Here is a 25,247-nt window from a genome sequence, read left to right on the forward strand (position 1 = left end):
TTTTCCAAACCGTTTTTCAAACATCGTGGACTCCGCCTTTAAGATAATTTCTAACAAAAATATTCAAAGGTTGAATCTAAAGCAAAATAGGCTCCTACAGTATGTGATATATTGGAGTCTTACATGTAAAATAGCCCATCCATATCATTTTATTGTTTGACTGTTCAGTACTGTTCATATTTACATTTAAAAAGCAGACTTAAAGTAACTTAAAAGTTACTTTTCTTAGTAACTAATTACTTTTAATATACAGTAACTGGTAGAGTAATTCAGTTACTTTTAAAAGAAGTAACTAGTAACTGTAACTAATTACAAATTTTCAGTAACTTGCCCAACACTGCTTAAATGTATAAATGCCCATCACTAATTCTATAGACCAGAAATGTGTAACAAGCTTACTATCTTTATGGAGTGTTGTAAAACATGCCCACAGGCTTTTAAAACTATCAGAAACTGTGATTATGAGGTGTAGGGAACAGCTGTTTAACAGCGTCCCAGCACATATTCCACCGTTTCTTGTTTTTTTTTTCCTGCTCCCTCTCTTGTGTTTGTGAGCAGTGTTAATGTCACGCCAGGTGGATTTCCAGATGTTCTGGAATTTCATAACTCACTGTACTAAAATGTAAAAATTGCTGAGGCAAGTGTGAGTCAGCATGGCTATAAAACACGCAGCGCTTGTTGCGCACGCTGAAAACTTCTTGAGTTTCCATTAGGGCAGCAAATGCATGGATTCGTTTGATTTACATAATCCCCACTGTGATTCTAATTACAACACAGTCAGCTTGGTATAAAAATGTTTTAAACAGTTTAGTTAGAAAAAGTTATTACCCTTTAGGGTTACACTTTATTTTGAAAGTCCACTTTAGACATTCTATTAACTATAAATAACTTTGCAACTAAATGTCAACTAACTTTTATTAATTTGTGTCAACTTACTGTCATTAGAGTATTAGTAGACTGAAAGGGTTATGATTAGGGAATAGGTTAGGGTTAGTGGAATAAGTTGACATGCACCTGCAAAAATACAGATGAATGTCCGTTGAGGAATCATCACAATAAAGTGTTAATAGATATTAATATAACTGTCACTGTCCCACAGGTGGGACGTTTGGCATTACATATTTAAAACAATAATTACATAGTCTAAACCTACATCAATCTTGACAAACTATATACCGTTGGAAAGCTCTAAGAATGTAGTTTTAATATATCAACACCATTTTGAAAAAAAAAGTATGTAGTAAGAGTCATTTTCTAAAATGTCGCAGACCAACAGGTGGGCCCAAAATGTTATTACATATTTATTTGTAAATATCCCATTAACCTGAAATAACCTCGACAAACTATATATTGTTGGAAAGCTCGGGGAATGTAGTTTTCATATTTCAAGGCCATTTGATGATAGAATTTGTATAGGGACAGTTATTTTGTTAAATGTCACTCACCCCATAGGAATACATATAAATGATTATATATTTATAACGCTTATACCCTATAAACTTGAATAATCTTGACAAACTATATATTGTTGGAAAGCTCTAGGAATGTAGTTTTCATATTTCAAGGCCATTTGATGATGGAAATTTAGTAGCGACAGTCATTTTGTTATTTGTCACTGACCCTGTAGGAGTCCATATGAATTCGTATATATTCATAATTCTAATATTCTTCAAAATGAATATATGAATCTGCAAAAATCTTGACAAACTATATATCGTTGGAAAGCTCTAAGAATGTAGTTTTCATATTTCAAAACCTTTTTGCATTAAACACAATGCAGAGACAGTAATTTATTAACTTGTGACAAGATATTGCAACTAACCGTTGACACCTAGTGGCCTTGGTTGGTAAAACCACTAAAAGTGTGACAGAAACTTCATTTTTTGTTATTTTCACCTAAAATTTGGTTCAGAACTAGTTGAGACTTGTGTCTTTATTGGTGTGGTGTTTTGAGAGTAAAACATTTTAATTTTTATATACATTTGATTAGAGAGTATATACTTTATTGCATTATTTTTATTATTTAAAATAAATTTAAACGGGTATAACTTTTTTGTCATTTAATATTTACAACTTCAAACACCTCAGTGTAAAACTATAAATTGTCTTCTTAAAAAAGAGACCAAGATTTTCTAAACCAAAGAATGCCAGAGTTATAGTAATTTTAACATGCAGATCACCTTTTCACCCCCCCACTCAAAAGGGGCGGTGACAGTTATAGGGTTAAGCAGACAGTTTACTAATACTGTAAAGATTGGTAGTTGATACTTAGTATTATAATAAGTAAAATGTCTAAAGTGGACTTTCGAAATAAAGTGTTACCATCCCTGTCTTATATTGGTTGGGCAAACAGACAATCCTGCCCAAAATTCACATCATCGACTGAGACAATTGTTTTGATGATGCCACAGTCATGTTCACCTGTGAGACAGTGAATACAGATATCTGTATCTGAATACTACAATGTCTTTAGATACACTAAACTAAAACCAACAGGTCAGAAGTAAATAACCAAATAAAATGAGGAATCCAAAACCCTTGTTTGAAATATCTGACCCAGGTTTAAGGACCTGATTATAAAGTTAAAATAAAACTGTTGTTCTCGTGCTCAGATTATGAATCAAACTGTAAAAGCTCTTCATGACGTGATCAAAGCATCATTTACATTTGGTTTGAAAGCAGTGAGCATTATCACATCGAATTACTCATTCCATAGCAGAAACATAAAGCAATCCCACATCAAAAGCCTACAAAGAAATATTTGAAGAGTTTCGTTGCAAAACGAGATAAATCCATTTTTTTTATTTTTGTCAAAACATGTTTATTATTATGTTATCATGTTATTATTTTGTTTAATGGTGCTACTTAGCTGTATTTTTTTAAGTTATGAAGGTTTAAATCAAAACAAACCAACTGCAGTTGCATTGAAATTAATTGGAATACACAACCAAAAAACGAGATTTCTGAACAATTAAAAAAACTGTGGTTATCTCGTTTTGCAACGAAACTCTTCATTTCCTGTTAGTCTCTCCTAAAGTTGGTGCACAGTAAAATAAGCGATTGCTTCCCTTAAACCATTGTGCCATCTAGTGGAAAAGACTGTTTATTAAATCTCAGTGTTGAAGTCATGAATTCTGTAATGTGTTTTAATCAAACATTCATTTAAGCTTTAATTGTATTATCTATGTGTATATCCAATGTATACAAATGTTTTGTGCATTATATTCTTTAGCACATTATTATAACTTTTATTATGGAATGATGGTCATTACATAAATTTTTTTTGTCCATGAGGGGTCGTATAAGAGAAACATCTTGTCCAAAGTTTTAAGTTGAGATGTTAAAAGGATTACTGTCAGAATGAATTGTCCCAAAAAGTCTTTTATAAAGGTCCTGATATGTGCCATGTATGTACATTGAGGTACTAATATAATCTTTTTGGGGCGGTTTCCCGTACAGGGTTTAGATTTATCCAGGCCTTAGGACAATTGGATAGTTTTTACAAACAAAGTTTACAAAAAACAATACTGGTGTGTGTCTTGAGACAAACCAATGTCACTGATATTAAGATATGTCAGTACAAGATGATTTGAATTTAAGGCAGCTCAAACATGTATTTTAGTCTGGGACTAGGATAAGCCCTGTTCAGGAAACTGCCCCTTTAGGTACAAAGGTGTGCTTTTTGAAAGGGTACCACCCCAGTGACAGCTATGGAAAAAATTCTGACAGTGTGAAATTCAAGTGAAAAGTCATGAACAAAAGATTTTAGAGTCAAGATTATAGACATATGTGACCCTGGACCACAAAACCAGTCTAAAGTCCCACAGTTGTTTTTTTGTTATTTTGGAAAAATAAATAAATAAATACCAAAAGCCAAAAATACATTGTATGGGTAAAAATAATAAATCATTAGGATATTAAGTAAAGATCATGTTGCATGAATTTTGTACATTTCATACTGTAAATATCATTAGTAATATGGGTTGCTATAAGGACTTCTTTTGGACAACTTTAAAGGCAATTTTCTGAATATTTAAATTTTTTTGCATCGTCAGATTCCAGATTTCCATACAGTTATATATCAGCCAAATATTGTCCTATGCAAACAAACCTCAATACATCAATGGAAAGCTTATTTATTCAGCTTTCAGATGATATATAAATCTCAATTAAAAAAATAGCCTTAAGACTTAAGGTTTTGTGGTCCATGGTCACATATTGGTTTGACATTTGGAAATAAAATACTTTTTTGACACAAAAAGGTGCAGAAACGGTGCTAAGTGTTAATGATAACATTTAAATTTAAAATGTGTATGTCTCTGATCTGAGATTGTATGTGGTGACAGGAATATTTTAGCCATTAGCTAAATTTAAAATGTGCCGGGTTTTTTTCGAGGGCGCTCGATGCAAAGTTTGTCACAACATGTATGTAGCCCGTCATGTGTGTGGTTCGTAATTTTAAAATATGTGTTTTGTGCGTCGTGTGATCCTTTGTGCATCACGTGTCTTGTTAAAATAAGTTCCATGCTGCAGACGCATCTAAAGGTTTTATGATAAAAGAGACGCTCGCGGTTGCCAGATACTCACATAATCTCATGCATAATCAGAGTTTACTGTTAATGGAGTGTCTTGCACATATTTTGTGAATTTGAGCGCCCTTTTATCATAAACGGTTCTGACGCGTGTGCTGCAGGCACTTATTTTGACAAAACACGTGATGCACATGGTTCACATGACGGGACAAACACATATTTTGAAAACACAAGCAACACATATGACACTCCGAACACATATTTTGAATTTGCTTCCCTCGGAAGAGCAGTCACGAGTCGCCACTGAATATTTCTAAAAGACATCAATTGAAGGAATTAAAGGAGATCAAATGGAAATGTTTACATAAGTCTCTTGTGTCTCAGATATTTCCTCTAAAAAAAAATACCCAGAAACCTCACAAACGTCTCCATTAGAGTTTCAGAAGAGATCTCAACAATGTCACAAACTGATCTCAGATGTGTCAAGTCTGCAATCAAAAGTCAATATTATTGAAGATTTCAATATGAACTTGAACATTTCTCATTAAATTTACCCAAATTCAGATTAGCTCTAAGACTTTTTAAAAATAACTCCATTAAAGGGGACATTTTACAAGACTTTTTAAGATGTCAAATAAATCTTTGGTCTCCCCAGGGAAGGTATGTGAAGTTTTAGTTCAAAATACACCACAGATAATTTATGATAACATGTTAAAGTTGCCACTTTGTAGGTGTGAGCAAAATGTGCCATTTTGGATGTGTCCTTTAACATGCAAATGAGCTGATCGCTGCACTAAATGGCAGTGCTATGGTTGGATAGTGCAGATTACGGGGCAGTATTATCCCCTTCTGACATCACGAGGGGAGACAAATTTCAATTACTTATTTTTCACAGGCTTGCCGATAATGGTTTACCAAAAGTTACTAGGTTGGTCTTTTTCACATTTTCTAGGTTGATAGAAGCACTGGAGACCCAATTATAGCACTTAAAGATGGATTTTCATGATATGGCCCTTTTAAATTAAAAGAGCAACCTCTGAGCAATAAAAAACTCATCTGGGCTTTCTTTATTGCAATGGCTTTATAAAGTCAGGTTATAGATTATTTATGAGCCTGGAAAACAAAACAAGTCATAAGGGTCCACTGAGATTTATAAAGCATGATGTCCATTGATGTATGCTTTGTTAGGATATGATTATATTTGGCCGAGATACAACTATTTAAAAAAAATAGGGACTCTGAGTCTGAGGGTGCAAAAATGCATCAAAATATTGAGAAAATTGACTATTTAAAAAAAATAGGGACTCTGAGGGTGCAAAAATGCATCAAAATATTGAGAAAATTGCCTTTAAAGTTGTCCAAATGAAGTCCTTAACAACTGCATCCATTCATGAAAAGTTTTTGATAGTAGGAAATTTACTAAATATCTTCATGGAACATAATCTTTACTTAATATACAAATGATTTTGCCATAAAAGCAACACCTAATTTTGACCCATACAGTGTATTTTTGGCCTTTGATATACCTTTGCTACTTATGACTGGTTTTGTGGTCCAGCGTCACATTGTACAGCACCCTTTAAAAGTGTTTAACCACATGGTGGCAGTATTACCTTAGCTGTAAATTGGGCAAAGCTGAGTAGCATCCAACCTCGAAAGACACTTCAATAGTTTGAAGTGTCAGTGGATTTTAAATGATAAACTGTGGTCATTTTGTGAATCAAGAAGATTTCCCTATCATATAGAGAAAATGTGAATTTAAATTAAATGCCTCATTATAAACTGCATTACATCCACAAAGAGCTTATGATAATTTATTTTACTATTTATTGTTTTAGAAATGGTTTACATTGAATCCCAATGTTTAAAATCAAATTAAATGGGTCTAAAAAATAAATAGCCCTAGTCGCTTACACAAGTAAGTCAAGTATCCTGCTGCTGTCGGTCTTACATTCTTATGTTTGTGTAATGTGTGTAGATAACCCAGTGTTGACCAGTAAAGTGGCCGTAACAGTTCACGTGCTGGACATTAATGAGTTTCCACCAGAGCTGGCCATGCCGTACGAGACCTTCGTGTGTGAGAGCGCCAAAGCCGGTCAGGTAAGCTGATGTAAATGCGTGTGCATGTTTGCATGCCGAAAACAAATTCTGCTCTAATGACCCATTTAAGATGATGTATGACAGACTCCAGACTCTGACACTCTCATTAAATCTTCAAAGTGAGCTATATCCAGGTGCAAATGTGTCCTGTCAGCTCACACATTGTTAAAGCACGCCGTTGTACAAAACATTTATATACATATTATATACATGCACTCTAAAAAAATCTGGGTTCATTTTAACCCAGCGTTGGGTCAAAAAGGGACAAACCCATGTGTTGGGTTGTTTCGACCCTGCTTTGTTTTAACCCACGTTTGGTCTAATATAAACATTTTATGGGTTAATTTAACCCAATGGTTGGGGTTGTCCTATTTTGACCCAACCATGGCATGAACATTTAATATTTTTTTGGCATAAAATCAGTGCCTTAGAAAATAATCTGAGGTATCAGGGTTTGTTCAAATCCATAACCATAGCCATGGGTATGAGAAATAGTACATACATAATGTAGTACATACATCCTACATAATGTAAAGATAATTTTGTGCAAATATAAACTTGATATCTTTAACATTGACTGAGTAATCTTATAATCTCATAATTGTAAGACTTCAGTCTGGATTTCACAGACAGAGTCACATGTTTTTTCCAACACTTGAGACATACATGAGTGATTTTTACTTATAGTAAGCATGCAACTTAATTATCAGTATTGTACAAGGATCTGTTTTTGTCGGGAAGTTGCATAGGAAAATCTACGTCTGTCTGTGCGGTTTAATTGATACATTAGACAGGAAGAGCATGTGTGGGTAAGTGATGCATTAGCGCAGTGCTAATCATCTTACCCAGCATGCACCTGTAATGCTCATGACAGCTTTACAACAGGTGATGACAGCAGGAGGGTAAGCAGTGCCATTGCCTGTGTGAGATACACTGTATAAGATTGATCTGTTTGTAATTTTAGTGCACAGTGTATTTATAATCATAAAAAGAGATTAATTGGGTTTAGGTCGTATACACAGTAGATATAGATACATATTAGGTAAGTGAATTATGTTAAAATGTACTGCAAGTCACTCCAAATGCATACATTTAAATACATTTTATAAAGTATTTTTAAATGAAGTTTAAGGAGGAACATAGTCATGTAATCCAACCAATTAGTGCGAGGAGTTGTCTATATACAGTATAGCCTTCCATCACATCTGTCCTGTGACAGTTTTTGCAGCATTCCTCCTCCACCCCATCACCGCACTCTCTGCTGGTACATCTATCCCAGTTAAAGAGGGGGGAGTACTCTGGGTTCGGGCTAAAATTCAGAGCTCCGACCCCTCCCCTCGGACAGCACGCCAAATATGCTTTATCTCATTCCCTATTTATTAAATGTTAATGCGAACTCGTGAATTGTATATTACACTGGTAAAAAACACTGTACATTTATGTCTGTTCATTGGTTTACTACTAAAGTAAATTCTTAAGTTGTACAGGTCAGTAATGTTTCAAATAATTTTGTGTCATCAAGGTGATTCACGTCATCGGTGCAAATGATCAAGACCTCCCTCAAGCTGGCCAGCAATTTTCCTTCAGATCTCCTCAAGAAGGAGTAAAGACGAAAAATTTCACCATCAGAGACTTTGGAAGTGAGTCTGAGCCCAGCACTCGGTTTATTTGATCATCTCCACTGCTTTTGCAATGATTTCTTATTTTAATAATGTACTAGAAATATACAAGTAGTTTCAATGGGTGATTTTCATGTTTTAATTTACATAAATACATTTTTTATAAAGATTTATGCTGGAAATTTAATGCACTGCACACTTTTTGGTTTGGGAAAAAGTAAAAAATAAAGGTGCTCTTAAAAGGAAAACACCACCATTTTTCAATATTTTACTATGTTCTTACCTCAACTTAGACAAATTCATACCTTTTTTCAATGCGTGCATCTCTATGGATTGGCCACAGGGAGGATCAGGAGAATTCCCGGTGGGCCGGTCTGTTTTTTTTTTTTACAACAAGGGCCAGTGTTGTCATGACACGGGTTGAAGGTTGATGCTGTCCCTGTGCTGCCAGTACTCACAGCAGCCCCACTCGCATAATTTGCGGGTGAAAAATGTCCCCACCACTTTATGCCAAAGTTGATTGTGTCCTGAGTCCCGACCACTTGCATTAGGGTTCATTAACATCTGAATGGAAAACGCAGGACGCGCCGCGTCTAAAAGGGCTCGCCTGTGAACAAAAATCTTATTATTTTTTTAAATATAAGTTGGTGTAACAATGAATTATTAATCTATTAATAATCATTTGCCTATTCATCCTCTATTGCAAGAAACAAAAATGACTATGATGTTTATGTTTTTCAAGTAAAAGATAAACATAAAACAAAATGTTGAAAATCCATATATGATTATATAATCCATAATGATTATTAATATTAATATATATATATATATATATATATATATATATATATATATATATATATATATATATATATATATATATATGTGTGTTATTATTTTGTTTAATGGTGCTACTTAGCTGTATTTTTTAAGTTATGAAGGTTTAAATCAAAACAAACCAACTGCAGTTGCATTGAAATTAATTGGAATGCACAACCAAAAAACGAGATTTCTGAACAATTAAAAAAATGGTGGTTATCTCATTTTGCAACGAAACTCTTCATGTATATACATATATATACATATATATATATATATATATACATATACATATACATATATACATATATATATACACACATATACACACATATATATATATATACATATATATAGTCGGGAGTGATGATGTTATGCGCGCCAAGGTCGAAGTGCTGTAAACGAATTGCTCTTCCTCCATACAATATAGTTTTCATTTTTATCCGCTAAAACATCGCCACATTTTATTTTGTGCCACCATACTTACTCATGTAACTACTCATGTAACAGTCTTTAAATAGGGAAAACATGGAAGTGTTTGGTGGCATCTAAATTGTGACCCGTCACGGAAACCAGGGACACAAGTCGGCAGCACAAGTTTCGAGAAAATGAGAAACAAAGGTTTTTTTTTCGAAATTTTTGATTTTCGTTTTATTGCAGAATCTGTTAGTTGAGATCACGAAGAAGCCTCTCCATGTTTGAGATAGCAGTTTATGTATATTTAAAAGCGTACATTTTGCGGTTAAAATAGGCTTGTTTTCCGGAGATTCTAGCGTGCAGCGGGGGGCGTCATTGTCTGTGTGTATATTTACATACTGTATAAGCTTGTGTTTTCGCCTCCGCCCCCAAAGGGAACAGCGTGACTACTGAATAAGGATAGTTCGCCCAAAACTGAAAATAATGTCATTAATGACTTACCATTATGTCGTTCTAAACTCGGAAGACCTCCGTTCATCTTCGGAACACAGTTTAAGATGTTTTAACATTAGATTTAGTCCGAGAGCGTTCTGTCTCCTCCATTGAAAATCTATGTACGGTTTCCATGTCCAGAAAGGTAATAAAAACATTATCAAAGTAGTCCATGTGACATCAGTGGGTCAGATAAATTGTGTTGATGCATCGAAAATACAGTTTGGTCCAAAATAGCAAGAATTACGACTTTATTCAGCATTGTCTTCTCTTCCGGCTAGAGCGTGAAGTCACGTGACTGTAGTGACGTGGCTGCTCTGTCCCTTAGACATGTTTGCTGAGTTTTATTTATTTTTTAAACTTATAGCATGCGTCTCCCCAGACTGTAAATGAAGCTCGGGCGCACAAAAGAAAAGAAATATAAAAGAAGCTGGGGCGGAACAAATAACAGTCAACCGCATATACGTCAGCCGCGTCACTGACTTTATGGGGCGCCGCAGTCGGATTACGTCAAAGTACCGCGAGAGCTCTTTAAGAAATCTTACGGAGTAGTTTAATTTCGACTCGCTCTCGCGGTACTCTGACGTCATCCGACTGCGGCGCCCCATAAAGTCAGTGATGCGGCTGACTGTTATTTGTCCAAACACACAGAAGTTACACAGAGATCGTTGTATTCTTTATATAATTGGCTACATGTTTTGTCTATCAATATTTTCCATGAAGTCATTGGCTGATGGAGGAACGAGCGAGCGATTGGTAACATCTCTTAAGGACTTCACGTTTACGACGGTGCTGTTTTTGATTATCTATTTTTAAATACAAACTTTGAAGGCGGGTTCATGTGTTTAACGGAACGTAAATACCGGAGTGTAATCTGATATACCCTTACATGTTACGATGTAAATAGTCCTCAGATTGTATATTATATTGTATTACCAGAAGTTCATGCGAAATAGACTATATATCTATATTTCACGGATTATACGCATTTGTGGACAAAAATCATTGGATGATCTACACATCTGAAACAGACTGGATTCGACTTGTGATCCCCGCAAAGGTAACGTTAAAAGTCCTATTTATTTTTGCATTTTGTCATTCGGACTTCTGTAATAAAATACTACATATGATGGTAGAACCTCTGTATCTCAAAACGGCTTTACAGGGGGTATGGCTTAGCTAAATGAGATGTAAATGAGCCCTATTGTCTCTCCAGCCAGGGAAAAGGGAAAGTGTTAACTTTTTTCTTTCTCAAATTTCTCAGCATTCTCTTTCTTGAATGTGTTACATTCAAATGGCCACAACTTCTCCAAATCTTATCAGATTTCCATGTGTTACACATTGTTGGAAAGCTTAGAATCTGCACTTTCAGAATCTATGAATAACTCAAAATGCCCCAGATCCGACTTGTGTCCCTACTTTCCGTGACTGGTCACAATTCATCCCTGTTTGGATCCTAAGGAATGAATGGGGCTAGGCTAAATGCTAACACATTCACGACGCGCTGTACACAGATTAAGTGTAAGCATTGAAAAAAGATAGGTATGTATTAATTTGTCTGAGTTGAGGTAAGAAGATAGTAAAATACTGAAAAATTTTGTTGTTTTCCTTTAAAAAAAAATCAAATAATACCATAGAAGAGCCATTTTGATTTCCACCATACAGACACACATTATTCTTCTATGACATCATGCAGCACCTTTATTTTTAAAACTGCTTAAGTGCTTAAATCATCAAGGTGGTTGTATCCACAGGAAGCTAGATACATTAGACTGTATATGTACTCTTAAGTTCAAGAAACACTGTTATTCACTTACCTTTTAGACAGCACATATAGATGCACTTTTTGGGCCTTTGGGAGTCTCTGTCGTCACTTCAGGCACGAATGCTCTCTTAAGACATGATTTACTGGGACAAGGTGATACTTACTGCTGAGGGCGAAAACAGAACAAAACAGGTTAGCCCGTAATGTGCAAGATTTTTGTGAAAACGTTCAGGCCATCAAGAAAATGCTCTCAGCATAAACTCATAGTGACAGAAGTCAAGACCCACCAGCACCATGCAGTCGCTGTCGCAAACAAACCCTTGTCAACATGTCATTTCTCTGTGCTTAAACACACCCAGTAGTTTTATTTAACATGAACATTTACATTATTTATTGGTTTTAAATCTGGTTTTCTGGTTTGGGGGTTTGCTGCAAGGCAAAGACTCTTGTGAAAACTATTTTCTTTGACGATGCTTTTTGGGTAGAAAGAGAGGTGGAAAGATTTAGTGCGCTGGGCCACTAAAGCCTCATTTTTATGCATCATGAGCAGGTTCCTGACACAAAGGCATTTCTGAAAGTATGCAAAAAAATTAGACTGTCTTAGTATCATACATCACTTCTTCCCAGATGAGGCAATCCAAAAATGAAATGTGTGAAGTCTAAGCTGAAATGGAGGATGTCAGGGGAAATGAATATTAAACAAAGGAAATCCATCAATAGAAAATAGTCCTGATTAAAGACGCACATGTAATATGTTTGTGCCTATTATATATTGCATGCATGTCTAATTTGCATAATGCAATCACATTATATCAAATCAGAAGATATTTGATGTTTAAAATGCTCAGCAAGTCAGTATTTTAATTTTAAGGTTGTTATTAAATATCAGTCCACCAATTGAGAAAGTTGTTAGGTGTGTTCAAGTTCATGCGACTGTGCAGACCGATCGGTGAGGTTTGTCGCTTGCAGTCGAGGGAGGACCTGAAGACAGATCCGTCAAGTCGTACACACCTGCTTCTTACTTTATATCCGAAAATATCCGGAAACATAAGACTAGTTTTATTAAAAACAAGTTTCGTAATAAAACAACCTAGCTTTATGGGTTAACATTACATTAAACTGTCATTTAAATATGATTAAGTGTTAATACTATGTCAAATATTTTTAAATACCATAACAAAGTGCAACAGAAACGTCAAAATATTATACTTAATTTTATGTATTACATTTCTTAAATTTATGACAATAAATTGAATTAAATATGTTTTTTAGGGATATTGACCCAACGCTGCATGACTTAACACATTATTGTACTGTTTTCATTTAATTTTAGGTGAATTGGTCATATTATATATATATATATATATATATTCGTTGCAAAACGAGATAACCACCGTTTTTTAAATTGTTCAGAAATCTCGTTTTTGGGTTGTGCATTCCAATTAATTTCAATTCAACTGCAGTTGGTTTGTTTTGATTTAAACCTTCATAAGTTAAAACAATACAGCTAAGTAGCACCAAAAAAGTAAATAATAACATAATAATAAACATATATATATATATATATATATATATATATATATATATATATATATATATATATATATATATATATATATATATATAATGTTAATTATTAGTATTATTAGATAATTTCTTTTATTTCTTAAACACATGCAGGAAACTTAAAAAACCATGAAGAAAATGCATGACGCTGTTATTAAACTAGTATTAACACTTGATGATAATTTAATGACAAATTATATTTGTACCACTGTAGTTGAGGTCAAGAAAAATATTCATAATGCCGTTATAAAACTTTATGACAGAGTATTAACACTTAATGACATTTAAATGACAAATTCAATTTGTATCACTGGTAAAAAGTGGTCAGTTATGTTGTCTTGGTAATGGCAAGTTGTCATAACAAGTTATGATGTATTGGTTAATGTCGGGTTGTCGTGGCAGGGACATCTCGAGCAATGTCATCTTTGCATTAAAAATGATATAATATATAATATTCATAATTAAATGTATTACACTTAAAGACAGTTGTCATAAACATGCAGAACATCTCCTTAATGCTTAATGATTATGAAGGTGTCATGTCAGTCTTATGAACACCTCTTCAAGTAAAGTGTAACCAGTGATTCCTACATCCACCAAAAATGAAAAAAAATGTTAAAAAAATGGCAAAGAAATGTCAAGATAGTTGAGAAAAGGTCTGGTAGCATTTATTTCCAAATGCCAATTGGTTTGATATTTTGTTATCAAATGAATTTCGTACATTTGTAAATGCTATATAAGTGTCCAGAAGATTTTTGGGGATCACTGCACATAAAGTCCAAGAGGAAAAACAAGGTATTTAAATCATACATCACATCTTTCCCAGATGAGGCAATCGAAGTATAAAGTGCGTGAAGTGTAATCCGAAATGCAGGATGTCAGGTTGTATAAAAATTATAAATATAAAAAATGTGAAATCCATCAATGGAAAACAGTCCTGATTAAAGACGCAGTATGTAATATGTTTTTGCCTATTATATATCGAATGCATGTCTGATCTATAACATCATGAAGCCAGCTGTGACGTAGCAGTGCACATGCTCATGGGAGCAGGAGCCAACCTGTAGGTCAAAACCCATCCTGATCCTATTACCAAACCCAAGCAGTCACCATCCCAAAACCTAATATGCATAATTTAGGTACAAATATACGAACATAAGCTCTATATGTACAAAGTTGTACTTAGTGACAGATTTTGTGTATTTTCTTCTGACAGTTAATTAAAACTCAAACACCCAAAGACGTTTAGGACAGATGAGAGTCTTTAAATTCATTCCTATCATTTTTTTGTTCTGTCCAGATAACACAGCCGGAGTTGTGAGCCTCCGCAGTGGCTTCAAGCGCCGCTCTCAGGAGATCTATCACCTTACAGTGGTAATTGAAGATGGAGGTCTGCAGACATTGAGCAGCACCAGCACCCTCACCATCCGTGTATGCGGCTGCGACGCCGACGGGTCTTTATTAACCTGCAACGCTGAAGCTGTTTTCCTGCCCGTGGGTCTCAGTACAGGAGCCTTGATCGCTATTCTGGTGTGCATCATCATACTGCTGGGTAAGCAAGCGTGCATCAGTCAGAGAGACTGAAAACACTGCTGAAGGAGACTCCTAATCCTAGTTCACTATTTGCCTTAGAACTATCGATTGTTAAAATGACAAGGGACAATGTGTACATAAAATCTTTTGTGTTATTAGCCTGTTGGCTAATCACTAATTTCTAATGCTGTAAGCATGCTTACTTTTCTTTAAAACACCAATATAGTCCTATAACTAAGTACATATCTCCAATTCATACAAATTACAAAAAATGGAATGCATGAATATGTTAAAAACTTATCTCTGGGAAGTTTTTCAAGCACATTGACTGGAAACAACAGAAGCAGGATTAATTTCTAACTAAATAAAATATGGGTTTTACCTTTAACAATACAGTTCTTGCACATTGAACTATCATGTAAATAGCATGTTATCAAGTCAATCACACGTTATTAAGTTAATGTTCATGTCTTCAAAAAACATAACGGAGAAAATACATGGGGCGAACTTTATACAAACTGGAGATGTATACTTAGTTGTTGTCATAAAATAATGTATTGTTGCACTGTATTGGTGTTTTAAAGAAAAGTAAATGTGCTTACAACATGAGAAATTAGCAATTAGCCAATATCTAAAACAGATATTATGTACACAATAAGCTATTCTCATCTCAAATTTGGTCAATGACGTGACGTTAATTATTTTGTGTTAATTATTTAATTTAATGTAAGGGGTTAAATTTAAAAAAATAAATTTGAGGACCAAGTATAAAATTTCTGGGTTTATTTCATTTTGACAGAATATTTGGGGGATAATTGCAAAAATGTGGTGTAACCAGTCTGTGTCAATTGTTATAACTGATATTTTTTAATGAAAATATAAATATATTTATAAAAAAATGTGGAATAAAATATAATCATTTAGTGTAATATGATTTTTTTAACATACATTTTTACATTATTTGTCAAAGATTATTTAGAAAATAGAGCTGTTTTCAGCATATGTCAGGACAACTATTACAAAAACACATTAAAATGTACATTTAGAAATAACTAATAAAATGATATTTTAAAATGTTTTTTTTTTTATGATTACGCTACCTAGTCTCATGTAGATGCGTATAAATAGCACGAAGTGTAAAAATCATGCAATACATACGCCAAATTCCACTTTGGCGTGCATATGATACGCCAGTCCTTCCCATTCACTCAAACGGTGCATCTTTTTTGTTGTTTTATTTATTGGTTTCTTAATTTTTTCTGTTTTTTAAACAATTTTCGCTTGGGTTTAGGGTTAGATTTTAGATTAGCTTAATGAGGTTATTTAATTTATAAGTTTCTCCATGTTTTTGTCCATATTTAAGCCATGGTCGCTTGGAGTTGGGGTTACAGTTGGGGTTTGAGTTAGGATGTCATTTTATATAACAAAAAGTTGTTCTAACCCTAAACCCAAGTGAAAATCGTAAAAAAGCAAAAAAAAAAATTAAAAACCAATAAATAAAACGACAAAAAAATATGCACCGTTTAAGTCAATGGGAAGGACTGGCATATCATATGCACGCCAAAGTGGAGTTTGGCGTATGTATTGCGTGATTTTTACACTTCGTGCTATTTATACTCCGTGAGACTGGGTTGGATTACGCTTATATACCATAAAAGGGGGGATAAAGTATTTAATTTTTCTAATTTTTTGGTGCAATTGGCAGTTACACCATTTGACATTTTCAGGTCCATTCAGTCATAACCTTTATAAAAATTGTGCAAATGTAATTTTTTATTGCATAAAATTAACATAAAGACACTATGTGCATTGAAATAAACCTGATGCATGCTTTTAAAACAAGTTTTTTCATATATATTTTTACATTTCTTATCTTGCCAAGCCGTTTTTGGCACTGACCCGCGTCCCTTCTAATTTTAACAATCCAAGGTTCTTTGTCTTGTGGAAATTTGTAAAATTATGTTTCTAGATGGCTGAATGACCAGCATCCCGGTACAAAACAATAGGTTTAAGGCGCACGATCTGGACAACAATCGCTCACAGCCTCGATTTGAAATCAACATGGCGGCAGGCTGAATTAGGCGTATGGAGTGACGATATTGCAAAGCAAAGTGTCTGTCATATGTGACCCAGTCTGTGAAATCGGGGCTATGATAGTCTCATAATTTAATGATGAGATTGAATTGATTTCAGTCATTGATTTCACACATCTTTGCTATGACCTTACTCAGTCAATATTAAAGACATCAAGGTTATATTTTTACATTATATAAGATGATTTTGAAATGTGAAGATTGAATTCACTATAAGTCGCTTTGGATAAAAGTGTCTGCCATGTTGAATTTCAGGCATTTGTGGCGGCAGGTTCTGCTTTACGCATTACTCGATTAGTGATACATGGATTAATCTGAAGCTCTCTGGGACGGTTTAATTAAAACGCACGTGTAAATTAAACATCTTTTTATTGGCCGATCTAGACTAGTAGGAGGATTGTTTGTTAAAGCAAATGAGCATGGCTTCAAACGAGTGATGTCTTTACCCAACACCGCAGTAAAAGCCTTACATCTCGAGTTGATTTAACCCCTCCAAAGTCTTAACGAATCTCCGAAGGTATGAATCCGGTTCATTTGCATATAGGATGTGTGAGGAGTGTCTGTAGTGGGGGGTAAGGATTGAGGTAGAGACTTTTATGGCCCCGTTTCCATGGTAATATGTGTGGGCTGGATGGTCATTAAGTAAGAGCATGCTCAACAAAATGAGGTTAGACGTCCCTGAATGAACCTGAGATGCGGATCTCAGCCTGCAGTGGACTGCAGGTTTCTGCTTTCTGAAAATCACGTATGCCCTCCACATTGACACTTATCACGCTGAAGCCCTCATTTGATCCCAGCGTGGTCCACCCACCCGTACTTCAGTTTATTTATTCATGTGTAAATCAATCTGTATTTTTCGATTGGCTGGTAATTAGGCCCACACTGAATCTGTGCACGTTATTCCTTTTTGCTTATAGCTAGTTTTTAGGAAAACCTGAAGAACTCATTGCAGTGACGTGATATGAATTAAAACATGCTAGCTTGCATGTTGGCAAACTAACCTGCCTAACATATAGGTCTGTAGCCTGAAGTACATATGAGCAATTCCAGGATTATTTGCACTAAAAACTTTGAATTAAAAGGCACAAACCAGAAGCAGTAATGAAGAAGGGACAGCTCTTCAATTAATATTTAAAGGGACATATCATGAAAATACACTTTTTTCCATGTTTAAAGGGATAGTTCACCTCAAAATAGAAAATAATGTCATTAATGACTCACTCTCATGTCGTTCCAAAATCGTGAGACCTCCGTTCATATTCGGAACACAGTTTAAGATGTTTTATATTTAGTCCGAGAGCTTGTTGACCCTTCATTGAAAATCAATGTACAGTATACCATCCATGTCCAGAAAGGTAATTTAAACATCATCAAAGTAGTCCATGTGACATCAGTGGGTCAGTTAGAATGTGTTAAAGCAACGGAAATTATGGTCCAAAAATAACAAAAATTACAACTTTATTCAGCATTGTCTTCTCTTCCGTGTCTGTTGTGAAGCACATGCGCGAGACTAAAGTCATGTGACCGCAGTGACGCAGATGACGTGTTATCCTCAGGCATGTTTGGTAAGTAGTTTTTTCTTCAAACTTACAGCGTGCGTCTCCCTCAGACTGTAAATGAAGCCCGGGCCGCACAAAAAAAAACAGCTGGGGCACACCAGATAACACGTCAGTCGCGTCGTACATCATCTGCTTCACTGCAGTCACGTGACTTTAGTCTAGCGCATGCGCTTCACAACAGACGTGAAAAGAAGACAATGCTGAATAAAGTCGTAATTTTTGTTATTTTTGGACCAAAATGTATTTTCGATGCTTCAACACATTTTAACTGATCCACTGATGTCACATGGACTACTTTGATTATGTTTTTATTACCTTTCTGGACATGGACAGTATTCCGTACATAGATGTTCAATGAAGGGACAACATGCTCTCGGACTAAATATAAAACATCTTAAACTGAAGATGAATTGAGGTCTCACGAGTTTTGAACGAGGTGAGTCGTTAATGATATTATTTTCATTTTTGGGTGAACTTTTTTCATTTTTTAAGCACTATGATTGGTTCCCCAGTGCTTTAATCAACCTAGAAAATGTGAAACGATCAACCCAGTAACTTAGTTTTGGTAAACCATTCTCCACAAGCATGTGAAAAAATAGGTTGTTAACATTTGACTCCCCTTTTGATGTCAAAAGGGGATCTTATTATAATAATACCGCCCTTAATCTGCACTATCCAACCACGGCACTGCCATTTGGTGCAGGGAGAGAGAGTGAGAGAAAAAAATTTACTGCACATTTGAGTTTTAATTTAAATGTTTATTTTAAGTTTTGTATGTGCATTTATGAGGAAAAACAACGTTATGCATGTGACATTTTTCCGATAAGAACGTATCAATTTTAAATTAGCATTTACTTAATTATGAAAATAATTTTGCTTTAAAAGTTTAAGCAAGACTTTGCATTTAAACCACCAAATATCAACATCTAAGATATCGGTATGGTTAAAAAGCTCATGATAAGGTTGACAATTGTTCATATATTTGGGACTGTCATAATCTAATGATGAAATTTGAACCATCAAAGTTTGATTGACATGACCTTACTCATTCAATATTAAAGGGATAGTTCATCCATTTTTTTATTCTGTCATCATTTACACACCCCTATGTTGTTTAAAACCTGTATGAATTTCTTAATTATGTTAAACTCTAAAGAAGATAGTTTGGTAAAGTTTGTGTTTAACAGAATAAAGAAACCCATACAGTATACTGTAGGTTTTAAACAATGAAGGTGTAAGTAAGTGATGACAGAATTTTCATTTTTGGGTGAACTATCCTCAAATATCGAGGTTATATTTTCACAGAATGTTCTTTACATTATATAGAATGGCTTTATGTAAACAGTAAATCACAAAAATCACTTTAACTGGGTTTTTACACCCCAGAGTTAATGCTATTCACAACCACAAGGATTTATATTCACCTCCCTCACATTTGTTTTCTGGAGCAGTTGTTTCCTGCTGCAGGAGACAGCAAGTCTCAATTGTCCTAAATTATACATTTGACTCTTCAATTTATGAAGCACAACATGTTGATAAGCTCTAACAGTTCATTTTAGTTGGATGCTAAATCTGTTTTCATTCCCATACTTGTTCCTCTTTGCCGTGCTGTGTTGGATGTATGTGCTGTATAGCCCAATAAAAGTTCATTTCTATTGTTTATTTCTGACATTATGGTAGAAGAACAAATCGAGTTCACTAAAGGAGAGAGACAGCATGCAACCTTCAATGCAATTTCCTGCTGTGTCCTTTATGGTTGAAAGAAACATTGGATATATTAATTAAATAAAGTCTGAGAGCTTGATTTTGAAATGCATTCAGGTGCGCTTACCTTTCCAAATAAAATAATAATAATAATTAGAAAGTATTTGCGATTTTGCCCTATTTGTAAGTCATGATAAAGTCAAAATGGACACTATTTATTGTTCATACAAATCTAGACTAACCACGCTATACTATTGTCAGAAACCATTCGCTCCATTTTTATTCACACTTTTTACTATCCAATCAAGTACTGTTGAGTAAAATCTACTCCCACACCAAATATCTTCTCATCTAAGGTCTCATCAGGTTTTACCCTTAAATACTTGAATAACTTTCATTAAAATGTTGCTCAAATTTATGACAATAAAATATGTAAATCAATATATAAGGAACATAATACAATTAGTCTTTCATCATAAATGTGCCAGCACGTTTTTTGAGATGCTGTAAGAGTATACTAGTCAGACAACACTGAAATCATTCAGTCTGTTTTCACGGCTCATGACAGACGGTCCGCTGAGGGCAAGGATTTATTAATCTCACACCATCTCCATAACCTGCCACTAAAATCAAATCACAACCATACATGAACAGACACAGACTAAATATGTGTTTGACATATTGAGTGCTGTAATGCAAATGACTGTCACTTGGGGGCACTGATATCTCACAGACACTGCTGTACAGACCGTTGATCTATACGTACATTAATAACCTTGCTATTTTTTAACAGCGGTTTATTTTATCTAATTTACAGCTTACCAATAAACAGACAACAGGTGTTAACCTGTGTAGAAACCACCATTTAGATCTTTCACAAACACATTACATTACTGCACAGACTGTGACACAGTGTGTTCATGTGTTAATGTGTTAATCATCACTCTGTTCAATGTCTTTCTCTCGTCTGTCTACCTGTATGTGTTTTTTCTTTCTTTCTTTCTTTCTTTCTGTTTGTTTGTTTGACTGTCTGTGCTTCTTTATCTGTGTTTATCTTGTCTGCCTTTGTCCATCTATCTATCTATCTGACTATGTATGTCTGTCTGTGTTATATATGTGCTTTCTGTCTGTCTTTGTCTGTCTGCACATCTATCCATCTATTTATCAGTCTGTCTGTCTGGGTATATATGTCTGTTTGTATGTCTGTGTCTGTCCATCCATCCATCTATCCATCCATTTTTTGTCTGTCTTTCTGAGTCTGTCTGTTTGTTTGTCTGTGTCAGTCTGTACATTTATCCGTCAATCTATTTCTCTGTCTGTGTATATCTATCTATCCATCCATCCATCCACAGTATTTATCCATCTGACTGTCTGTGTCTGTCTGCACATCTATCCGTCCATTTGTTTATCCGTCTGTCTGTCTGAGTCTATCTATCTATCTGTTTGTCTGTCTGAGTCTATATGCTTATTTGTCAGTCTGTATGTTTATCCATCCATCTATCTGTCTGTCCATCTGTCTGCCTGCCTGTCTGTCTGTCTGGCCGTCTGTCTGAGTCTATTTATCTCTTTGTTTGTCTGTCTATGTCTGTCCATCCATTCATCCATTTATCCATCTGTCTGTCTGAATCTATCTATGTTTATTTGTCTGTATTATTCTCTACGTTTATCCGTCAATCTATTTGTCCATCTGTCCGTCCATCTGTCTGTCTGTCTGTCTGTCTGTCTGTCTATCTGTCTATCTATCTTTCTATGTATCTATCTATGTGTCTATCTATCTATGTATCTGTCTGTCTGTCCGTCCGTCCGTCCGTTCATCTATCTATCTATCTATCTATCTATCTATCTATCTATCTATCTATCTATCTATCTATCTATCTATCTATCTATCTATCTATCTATCTGTCTGTCTGTCTGTCTGTCTGTCTGTCTGTCTGTCTGTCTGTCTGTCCGTCCGTCCGTCCGTCCGTCCGTCCGTCCGTCCGTCCGTCCATCAATCCATCCATCAATCCATCCATTTATCAATCTGTCTGTCTGAGTCTATATGTTTATGTGTCAGTCTGTATGTTTATCCATCCATCTGTCTGTCTGTCTGTCTGGCCGTCTGTCTGCGTCTATCTATATCTTTGTTTGTCTGTCTATGTCTGTCCATCCATTCATCCATTTATCCATCTGTCTGACTGAGTCTATCTATATGTTTATTTGTCTGTATTAGTCTCTACATTTATCCGTCAATCTATTTGTCTGTCTGTCCATCTGTCCGTCAATCTATCTGTCTGTCTGAGTCTATCTATCTATCTATGCTAACTATGCATCCATCCATTCACCCATCCATCCATCCATCCATCCACCAGTCCTTCCACTCATCCATCCATCCATCCATCCATCCACCCATCCATCCACAGTATTTATTCTTCTGTACATATGTGTCTTTCTGCACATCTATCTCTTCATCTTTTTATCCGTCTGAATCTATCCATCTGTTTGTTTGTTTGTCTGTCTGTGTCTGTCCATCCATTTATCCATTTATCCATCTGTCTTTCTGCGTCTATCTATCTGTTTTTTGTCTGTGTTGGTCTCTACATTTATCCTTCAATCTATTTGTCTGTCTGTCCATCTGTCTGTCTGTCCGTCTGTCTGCCTGTCTGTTCGTCTGTCTGTCTATCTATCTATCTATCTATCTATCTATCTATCTATCTATCTATCTATCTATCTATCTATCTATCTATCTATCTATCTATCTATCTATCTATCGATCTATCGATCTATCGATCTATCTATCGATCTGTATGTCTGTCTATGTCTGTCCATCCATACATCTATCCATCCATTCATCTGTATGTCTGTCTGTGTATATCTGTCCATCTATACATCCAACCCAACCAAACCAAACCCAAACCCCCCCCCCTCTCTCTCTCTCTCTCTCTCTCTCTCGCTGTAGGCATAAGGTTATGGATCTTTTGTGGTCAGTCAATAAAAAGTGAATCATAAAGAGAGGAATGGGCAGTGTCATCACATGGCTCTGAAATAGTCCCACATGATGGCTGAGAGTCCATCAGAGAGAGGCTACACATTACCGCTACAGCTTTCAATCTGTCTCTAAATGATGACTGTTTGCCAGGAGCTGTTTGCCAATCATGAAAACCTCTGACAAATGAGAGGGTTGTCTGCTTGATTGAACAAGGAAGAGTGTTTTCACCAGCCTCTGCTGGCTTTCTCCCAGCCTGATTGTAGTTGGAGACGCAGTGTAAAGCCTCTTCTTTTAATGGTCTTTGTTGTAACATATTCTTTCAGCTTCCTAACCCCTTAGATTTTCATGTTGTAGCGTATGCATCTTAAACAAGGCATTAAACTTTATTTCCCGTTTTTTTTCCACAGCAATCGTAGTGCTGTACGTGGGGGTGCGACGACAGAAAAAGAAAGAGACTCTCATGACGTCCAAAGAGGACGTCCGCGACAACGTCATCCATTATGACGACGAGGGCGGAGGCGAAGAGGACACGCACGCCTTTGACATGGGAACTCTTCGAAACCCTAAAGTCATCAAAGACAACCTCTTTCGGCGAGACGTTAAGCCCGAGTTGAGCTTGGGTCCACGCCGGCCAATCGCCTCGCAGAATAGCGCTGACATCAGTAACTTTATCAGTCAGAGGCTACAGGAACACGACGGTGACACTGCAGCCCCGCCCTACGACTCACTGGCCACGTACGCCTATGAGGGCGAGGGCTCGGTGGCCGAGAGCTTAAGCTCGATAGAATCGGTTAAAGGAGAAGCTGAGGAGGAATTCGATTACCTCAATGAGTGGGGACCTCGCTTTAAAACCCTCGCAGGGATATTCGGAGAAAAATCACAGAGCCAGTCAGATGTTACATCCACACCTGAAAACAAACACTGATGATTTATTTCGTTTTTTTTACATTGGCTTTGGAATAAACAGATGTTCAACTTTTGCGTATCAAATTTGTTTTTATTATTTTGTAGTTCTTTGGTTTTCCTTTTGAACCTCATGGTTTTTCGTTTGCCTTGATAGAAACAACAAAGGAAGCCAGATCAACATGCAGCCTTTCGTATCTGTAAATGAATGTTGGAGGGTTTTAGGTCCTATTTATTAAGCTTAGCTTTTTAAAGAAAACAAAAACAAACTACTACATAGATGATGCAACATTTTTCATCCTTATAAAAGTGCCTCAATGGAGTTGGTTTGTTATTCTTGTGTTTATGGTTTTGTTCGTCACTCTCCTTGTGTTACGAACCGTAGCCGACCTTGATCCTGAGCTTCGGCAAAAGACGTTCTGAGGAGAAAATGTCTAAACGGGCCATGTTTGGCCAAAGTTATTTTTGAATGTTATTTATGATCCTATTTATTTATTTGTGAGGCTTTTGAGACAGGTTGTACTGTTTTGTTATGTATTTATCTATTTATCATGATTTCAAACGGAATATGGATTTCTTATTTTTTTGATGACACAAGGAATTTCATAATTATTTGCTCCTCGGAAGGACGTGGACATTGTAGTCCCTAAGAGGAAATTGTATAGACTGGTTGTAAAAATCAATTTAGGGCTAAAGATGAGCAAATATAGTCCTGTAAAAAAAAAACGTTTTCTTAAATAAACACCACATGGAAACAAAAGTTTTGGGTTTGTGAAGAAGTTAAAGATCTTTATTTTGGGTTCCTTTAGCTTAAAGAGTCATGAAACCCCCAGTCTTCCAGCCATACTGTCATTTTATAAAATGCAATTAAAATGGACGCCGTAAGAAAAAGGGTTGGGGAGTGGGCTCGCACTGCCTGTGTGTGGTTTAGACAGGGTGTTGTGATTAAAATGACACTTGTAGCATTTGAGGAGATAGAGAAGTCCTCTGGAAAAGGACAGCATCCTTGCAGAGACACAGGCTGTCTTAATGAGCATGTCCAAAGTCCACCTGTCTGCAGTTCTCAAAACTTTTTAGAGAAAAATGGTTGATACAAACAACAAGGTTTGACAGGTGGGTAGTTGATGGCCAACCAACCGACCACAGAGTCTAGCCCTGGCAGCATCGCGGGGAAAGC

The 25,247-nt window shown here is 35.6% G+C and overlaps 1 protein-coding gene across 1 annotated transcript in view; it reads left to right on the plus strand.

Annotated features, from left to right (window-relative positions):
• Nucleotides 1-24,830, plus strand: part of cdh12b (cadherin 12b) — a 211,178-nt gene extending 186,348 nt beyond the window's left edge. Inside the window, exons 9-12 of the mRNA XM_055175812.2 lie at nucleotides 6,511-6,632; nucleotides 8,155-8,272; nucleotides 14,611-14,862; nucleotides 23,575-24,830. Coding sequence (XP_055031787.2) covers nucleotides 6,511-6,632; nucleotides 8,155-8,272; nucleotides 14,611-14,862; nucleotides 23,575-24,092 — 1,010 coding nt within the window. The 3' untranslated portion in view covers nucleotides 24,093-24,830. The remainder of the gene's footprint in view (nucleotides 1-6,510; nucleotides 6,633-8,154; nucleotides 8,273-14,610; nucleotides 14,863-23,574) is intronic.
• The last annotated feature ends 417 nt before the right edge of the window (nucleotides 24,831-25,247 follow it).

The sequence above is a fragment of the Misgurnus anguillicaudatus genome, chromosome 4 (assembly GCF_027580225.2).
Source record: "Misgurnus anguillicaudatus chromosome 4, ASM2758022v2, whole genome shotgun sequence".
NCBI classification, from domain to species: Eukaryota; Metazoa; Chordata; class Actinopteri; order Cypriniformes; family Cobitidae; genus Misgurnus; species Misgurnus anguillicaudatus.